Consider the following 7,863-nt stretch of genomic DNA (forward strand, 5'->3'; position numbering starts at 1 on the left):
CAGGACACCAGGGGACCGCCAGGCCAGGCTATGGGGTTTGGGGGAAGCGCATCGGCTGGGGGAGGGCTGGGCCTCCAGGGCAAGGCTGCTGGGCTCAGAAAGCACTGCCTATCACTCACGGACACGAGGGGGAGTCGGGGTCCTGCATTCAGATTATTCATCCCTGGGAAGCAGATGAGGCCCGAGCATGTGTATCAGTAACCGTGCAGGCAAGCAGCTGGGATCCACGCGGGGAGGGAGGGCAGCGCTGGGAACGTCACAGAGAAGAGATTCGGGGCGCGAAGTGGGGTGGCGAGTCCTTGTCTGAATCTGCAGAGAAAAAGCTATTGCAGGAGCAAGTCTGGCTGGGGAAGGGCGCATTTGCCCCCAGAATAGTGCATTAAAACACATGGGCATGGGGGCGATATCCAACAATATAGAAGGATATACAGTGTAAAGCGAACCTTTCCGTCATCCCAGTGTTCCAGTCTCCTTCCTGAGATACCGCGTTGTCTTGCTACACACACACACACACACACATACACACACACACAAATATATACACATGTGCGCAAGCCTCTGTAGAAACGGTGTCCTTCTCGAGTCTGTCCTGCCCGTTGCTTTTTCCCACTAAACAATCTCTCTGGGAGAGCTTTCCTTATCAGCTGCAGGGGAGTTTTAATTCCAGATGTCCCCAGCTCTCAAGGCAAAGAATCAGGGGACAACCTGAAGTTCAGGTGCGGCGACTGAGGACCCCGGGAGGCCGGCGAGGGGAAGCGTCCGGCTCCATCTTGCGTCGCGGTACCTGCGCAGAGCTCTCCGGGACGCGAGCCACAGGGCACGAAGGCGGAAGGCTGCAGGGAGGAGGAGGGACCCCGCGGGTGCAACCCGCTCCCCTGCGCGCCCCACCCCCTCTCCCGCGCGTGTTCCAGTCTCCTTCCTGAGATACCGCGTTGTCTTGCTACACACACACACACACACACACACACACACACACACACAAATATATACACATGTGCGCAAGCCTCTGTAGAAACGGTGTCCTTCTCGAGTCTGTCCTGCCCGTTGCTTTTTCCCACTAAACAATCTCTCTGGGAGAGCTTTCCTTATCAGCTGCAGGGGAGTTTTAATTCCAGATGTCCCCAGCTCTCAAGGCAAAGAATCAGGGGACAACCTGAAGTTCAGGTGCGGCGACTGAGGACCCCGGGAGGCCGGCGAGGGGAAGCGTCCGGCTCCATCTTGCGTCGCGGTACCTGCGCAGAGCTCTCCGGGACGCGAGCCACAGGGCACGAAGGCGGAAGGCTGCAGGGAGGAGGAGGGACCCCGCGGGTGCAACCCGCTCCCCTGCGCGCCCCACCCCCTCTCCCGCGCGCCTGCTCCCGGACCCGCGCACTTTCTTCTCCCCGGCATCCTCCAGCAGCCTGCGGCCCGGGGCGGGGCTAGGGGCGGGGCGGGGCCGAGTGGGCGGCCCTGGGGGCGGGACGGGCCGCGGCTGCGGCGGCGGCTGGAGAAAAGTTGTCCCGGCCAGAGCGCGAGCCTCCGCGGGATCCGCAGGCGCCGCGGCGTGCACCCGGCAGGGGCGGGGCGTGACCACCGGCTCCGCAGCCCGGCCGGCCGACTCGCTGCCGGGGGTGGCCCCGGGGCATGGGACAGCCGGCGGGGGCCACGAGCGGGCCCTGCGCCCCCGGCGGGCGGCGGGCGGCCTGAGCTGCCGGGACGCAGGATGCGCTCCGAGGGCGCGGCCCCCGGGCGGGTGGCGCCGCTGTGCCGGGCGCTGAGCCTGGTGCTGGCCGCGCTGCTGGGCAGAGGTAAGAGGCCGGGAGCGGGGGGCGTCGGTCGCGCCGGCGCTCGGGAAGTTCCCCGCGGTCCCCAGGAGCCCGGGCGGGGGGAGCCGAAGGATGAGGGTGTCGCGGGTACCTGGGTGAGGGCGCTGGCTCCCAGGCGCGGAGCGGCCCCTTCCCTAGGTGGGCGAGCCCCGTTGGGCGCCGCGTCCGTGGGATTGGGGCGAAATTGGCTGACCCGGTATCTCCGGGTTCGGGGTGCTTCCCGGGGTGAAGAGGGGGCGTGGCTGAGGAACACTCTGTGTGTGTTCACCGTCCCCGAGTTGCGTGAAGATTTAGCGCAACCCGGCACGGCCACGACGTGGAGCCGGGGGCCCGGGAGCGGGCAGCGGGCTTCTTTGCGCCTTCTTCCCCCTCAGCCTGGCGTCCCCCTCCCCAGCTCGGTCCGACTGGGACTGGTGACCCACGAGGGCGGACCGGGCCCTTTGTGCCCAGTTTCCCCCACCGTGGGGTCCCGCGGGCCGGCGTTGGCCCGCGAAGGAATGCGCAGCTCCCGGGGACCTCAGCTCGGGAGAAACCCGGGACCCCCTCCGGGCGCCCCGCCGAGGTCCTGTGTGGTCTAGGAGCGCGTAAAGGTGATCGCGCGGGTGGGAGAGTTGGGGCTGCAAGTCGGAATCAGACCTGGGCTTCCCAGCAGCCGGGTCCTGGGGGGCCTTCCACCTCAGTCTCCTCACCTCTGCAGTGTGGAATGATCATCCTGTCTTGGGTTTAAGGGAACTCAGGGAGCGAACGCTTGGTGCCTAGAAGACTCAGGAAAGGTTGGTATTATTATGCAGGTTTTGATTACGTGCGTGTTGGGCCCGGGCCCGCGGCGGGAGGGGCGGGGAGAGGGGTCTCGGAGCCCGGGGGCCGCCGGCGCCGCGCGAGGAAGCCCCGCTCCTCTGGGGACGGCGGCTGCGCGCCCCGAGGCCGGGCCGGGAACCGGGTGCGGGTCAGCGCGCGGAGAGAGGGCTGGGGGCGCCGTTTTTCCGCTGCCTGCGCCGGGGCAAGAGTCTCGGGGCCACGGGGTAAAACCGAAATGCGCACAAGTGTCCCTGCCCTTCGCGCTGCGTCGCGGCTCCGGCCCCAGCTCCGGGCCCTGAGCGGGTAAACCGAGTCCAACCGGATGAGAATCACGGCTCTCTCCCGCCTAAAGCTCTTCAGGCTGAGCTGGAAATGCATTCGCAGAGACAAGTTGCCAATTGATGTTAGCAAGTAGCGTTTGCTTTTCAAAAGTCACTGCGCACCGGCTGGAATTCCAGAAAAATCTGCTTTCCTTAAGGGTGCAGGTCCCCAGACACACCAGTTGGACAAAATTGCTGTTTTAAATACTGTCCCTTCCTCCCAAGAGCTCCAGGTAAACAGGAGTGTGTGTGTGTGTGCGCGCGCGCGCGCGTGTGTGTATGTGTGCGCGCGCGCGCACGGGCACGCGCGCGTGTGTGACGGGATGGGGGACATATTTCTGTTTTATTCCAGAGGACAAATCTGTTAGAAAATCTGGTTACTTAGTTCTGCCGTGAGCTCTGGGTTCTCTCATTTCTAGGACTCGGTTTCCCCGAATGGAAAGTGGCCACTCAAAAAAAAAAAATAAAAATCCTCCCAAAATACTTGCTAGAGATGTTGTGCTGATAAAGTGACTTAATGGATAGAAAGCACTTCATTGAGGAAGGTGGTGTCATTTTAATTTGAGCGAAGGGTGAAAGTCTCCGATGAAGCTTTCTCCCTCCGTGAGAGGATTCAATCAGGTTGGAACTCTGCCTGCTGCATGGGCTTGTAAAGTAAGTTGTGGACTTTTCTTAATTAAAGCTCACGTTCCTCCCCCCCACACCATCTAGAGGATTTTACTTTTGATTTAGAGAAGTGGCCATTAGAAACGTCCATGTGGAAGAGGCCAGGGACAGCAATTTTGTTGGAAAGTGGAATTGGGAATTTTTAAAAAAATTTTATTTATTTTATTTTTGGCTGCGTTGGGTCTTCCTTGCTGCGCGTGGCCTTTCTCTAGTTGCGGTGAGCGGAGCGGGGGCTACTCTTGGTTGCGGGCTTCGCATTGCGGTGGCTTCTCGTTGAGGAGCATAGGTTCTAGGCGCGCAGGCTTCAGTAGTTGCGGCACGCGGACTCTAGAGCGCAGGCTCAGTAGTTGTGGCGCACGGGCTTAGTTGCTCCACGTCATGTGGGATCTTCCCGGACCAGGGTTCGAACCCGTGTCCCCTGCACTGGCAGGCGGATTCTTAACCACTGCGCTTCCAGGGAAGCCCGGGAATTTTGTTTTAAAGATGCTGTTTACACAGCAAGTGGTGAGGGTGTTAGAGGTTAGGGGGAGATGCCCCACTCCTCCCCCCAAAGCCACCTCTCCCCCTGGCTTAGGGCAACCTTGATTTGGTGGGGTTTTCTCTCCCCGCTTTTGCTTGGCAGTTTTCACCGCATATGGGTCTGCAAAATATTTTTCATTTTGTTTCTCGTGGTCATAAGCAGCAGTACATTCACCCTCTCAGATACCTCTGTAAAGAAAATGTTTGCTCCATGAATTTCGTATAGAGAGGGAAGTTTCCTGACCCTTGTTTAAATTTTTACTGTCGTTTAAAAAAAAAAAAAAAAAATCCATGGCTGACTGTTCTTGCCCAAGGATTTAAGTGCCGATTTCTGGAACCCTCAAAACCACTGATCAGTTTTTAATACCAATTGCAAAGCTGATTTTCAACTGTGGATTTAAGGCTCTGCAATTCCTCAGAGTTTGGAACAGAATCATAGTTCTTGGGTGGTTCCATAAATAGACCAGGGATGTGGGATCTTCCCGGACCAGGGTTCGAACCCGTGTCCCCTGCACTGGCAGGCGGATTCTTAACCACTGCGCTTCCAGGGAAGCCCGGGAATTTTGTTTTAAAGATGCTGTTTACACAGCAAGTGGTGAGGGTGTTAGAGGTTAGGGGGAGATGCCCCACTCCTCCCCCCAAAGCCACCTCTCCCCCTGGCTTAGGGCAACCTTGATTTGGTGGGGTTTTCTCTCCCCGCTTTTGCTTGGCAGTTTTCACCGCATATGGGTCTGCAAAATATTTTTCATTTTGTTTCTCGTGGTCATAAGCAGCAGTACATTCACCCTCTCAGATACCTCTGTAAAGAAAATGTTTGCTCCATGAATTTCGTATAGAGAGGGAAGTTTCCTGACCCTTGTTTAAATTTTTACTGTCGTTTAAAAAAAAAAAAAAAAAATCCATGGCTGACTGTTCTTGCCCAAGGATTTAAGTGCCGATTTCTGGAACCCTCAAAACCACTGATCAGTTTTTAATACCAATTGCAAAGCTGATTTTCAACTGTGGATTTAAGGCTCTGCAATTCCTCAGAGTTTGGAACAGAATCATAGTTCTTGGGTGGTTCCATAAATAGACCAGGGCACTGAAAGAAGGGAGTCTTCCTCAGATTTAAGACTTGGGCTGACGTAGACGAGGCAAAGTGTCGTTGAGTTACAGGTTGAGGAACTGGCCCCCTGTAAAGGGGAGGAAAGGGCAGTGGTAGGCTGAGATGCCGTCAGAGGTGAAGTGATGGCTGTCAGTCACGTAGGGGGCCCCTGGGAAGGTCACACAGGCCGGAAATCTCTTTTCGGGAGTCTGGGGCCAGGTGTATTTCACAATTCAGAAGGTGGGTAGATGGATAGACAGAGGCCCAGGATCCTCCATGTATATCGTCTAACACGCCCAGGCTGGGTGTGGAGTTGCGTCCGTAATTGGACACGTAAGTCACTTTGCACGAAAGATGTGAGTATATACATAGAAGAGGATAAAGTCCCCACATAGCCTCATTGTCCTTTAGAGCAGCCATGGTCACCAAAAGAATTAAAAACCAGCCAGCCTACCTTTGGGTAGTCAGAGCTTTGGGGATTTTGAATTGCTGATTTGGGGTTTAGGGGCTGGGGCGGGTGTCATGAGTAGGAAGAGGTTTTGGGGGGGTGGCGGAGAGGTCCTTCTCGGCTCCCACATGCACCCTCTTCCCACTGGTAACCACTAGTGTGTCTCTCTCTGTGAGTCTGTTTTATAGTTGTTATATTACCTAGTTTGTTTCATAGTTTAGATTGCACGTGTAAGGCTCATGGCTTGTCTTTCCTTATACTTAAAGTACACACACACTCTTTTGCATTAAGCACACACCCCTTCCTACCCAAGTTGAAACTCCCTGCTGCGTTGAAGCTTCTTAGAAGTGATTTCAGCTTCTCGGAAGCCATTCTATTAAACCACCAGACTCCTAGGCCTGTCCTAGTTCTCTTGTTCTACACCCAGAGCTCTAGACCAGCGCTTGCAAACTTCATGACCTGCACACAGGCACTGTTCTGTCCACAGTGCTTTTTTTTTTTTTTTTTTGCAGTACGCGGGCCTCTCACTGTTGTGGCCTCTCCCCTGTGGCGGGGCACGGGCTCCGGCCGCGCAGGCTCAGCGGCCACGGCTCACGGGCCCAGCCGCTCCGCGGCACGTGGGATCCTCCCGGACCGGGGCACGAACCCGTGTCCCTGTTCTGTCCACAGTGCTTTTTTTTTTTTTTTTTTGCAGTACGCGGGCCTCTCACTGTTGTGGCCTCTCCCCTGTTGCGGAGCACAGGCTCCGGACGCGCAGGCTCAGCGGCCATGGCTCACGGGCCCAGCCGCTCTGCGGCATGTGGGATCTTCCCAGACCGGGGCACGAACCCGTGTCCCCTGCATCGGCAGGCGGACCCTCAACCACTGCGCCACCAGGGAAGTCCCCACAGTGCTTTTTAAAATAAAAAACTGAACAGGCTCCCCCAAATCGGGATAATTCACATACAAAAATTGGGATTTCCAATTTTCCCTAAGAGGGTGGGCACCCTGCCAACCTCGGGTGCACATTCCCGTAAGGCTACATCATGCCACAGCTATGCATGGGTGTCCCCCGCCCCGCCCCCTGGGTGGGGTGTTTATTAAGTGCTTCTCTTCCCCCGCTTACCTGCTGGCCCCTTCCCCTCAGCCATTTGAATTTGCACCTTCAGCTCTTCCTCCTTTATCTCAGTATTCATCCTTAGCTTAATCACAAGTGTGGCTAGAACTGGGCAGAGAAGAACCCAGAACTCTCAATTATATTAGCAGTTAGCACTTTCATGAGCAGGGGTTAAAACAAAGCCTTTGGACGTATTAGATATTTCATAACATGCATAGTCATGAGAAGCAAGGTTAATAAAAACGAATCTTTGGCATTTTAATTGGAGTGAAAGGGAGTATTACTGAATTAATGGAATAAATGGAAAGTCTGATGGATAGAATTATCTCCCTACAGCAGTCTGAGTTGTTTAAAAGTAAGGTTTATTAATGTAATTTTCATACAGTAAAATTCACCGTTTTGAGGATAGAGTTTTAATTTTGATGAACACACATGGCCATGTAAACACGAACGCAGCTGAGGTATAAAGAACACTTCCGTCACCCCCCAAATTCCTGGGTGTTTCTATGTAGCCACCCCTTCCCCCTATACCTGCAGCCCCTGGCAACCACTGATTTGTTCTCTGTTCTTATAGTTTTGCCTTTTTCAGAATTCCATAAAAATGGGATCGTGCAGTATGTAGCTTTTGAATCTTCTGTCTTTCACTTAGCACAGTGCATTTAATATTCACCTATATATCAACAGTCTATTCCTTTTTGTTCTTTTTCTTAAGTTGAGCTATAGTTGATTTACAATATTTTATGTTTCAATTATATGACATAGTGTTTCAAAATTTTAATGGTTATTCTCCATTTATAGTTATAAAATATTGTCTGTATTCCCTGGGCTGCCCAAGATATCCTTGTAGCTTATTTATTTTATACATGGTAGTTTGTACCTCTTAGTCCTCTGTCTTTGTCTTGCCCCTCCCCCTTTCCTCTCCCCACTGGTAACCACTAGTTGGTCGCTATATCTGTGGGCCCGTTTTTTTTGTGTGTGTTGTTGTTGTTAGATTCACTAGTTTGGTTTTATTTTTTAATTTTTTTTATTTTTATTTTTTTTGTGGTATGCGGGCCTCCCTCTGCTGCGGCCTCTCCCGTTGCGGAGCACAGGCTCCGGACGCGCAGCCTCAGTGGCCATGGCTCACG

General features: G+C 54.6%; 1 protein-coding gene across 1 annotated transcript in view; it reads left to right on the plus strand.

The window, feature by feature from the left end:
- Positions 1 to 1,702: 1,702 nt before the first annotated feature.
- TMEM132C (transmembrane protein 132C) overlaps positions 1,703 to 7,863 on the plus strand; it is a 386,766-nt gene continuing 380,605 nt past the window's right edge. The window contains exon 1 of the mRNA XM_024121135.3: positions 1,703 to 1,787. Within this exon, the coding sequence (XP_023976903.1) occupies positions 1,703 to 1,787 (85 nt within the window). The remainder of the gene's footprint in view (positions 1,788 to 7,863) is intronic.

This window comes from Physeter macrocephalus, chromosome 19, assembly GCF_002837175.3.
Source record: "Physeter macrocephalus isolate SW-GA chromosome 19, ASM283717v5, whole genome shotgun sequence".
Lineage (NCBI taxonomy): Eukaryota > Metazoa > Chordata > Mammalia > Artiodactyla > Physeteridae > Physeter > Physeter macrocephalus.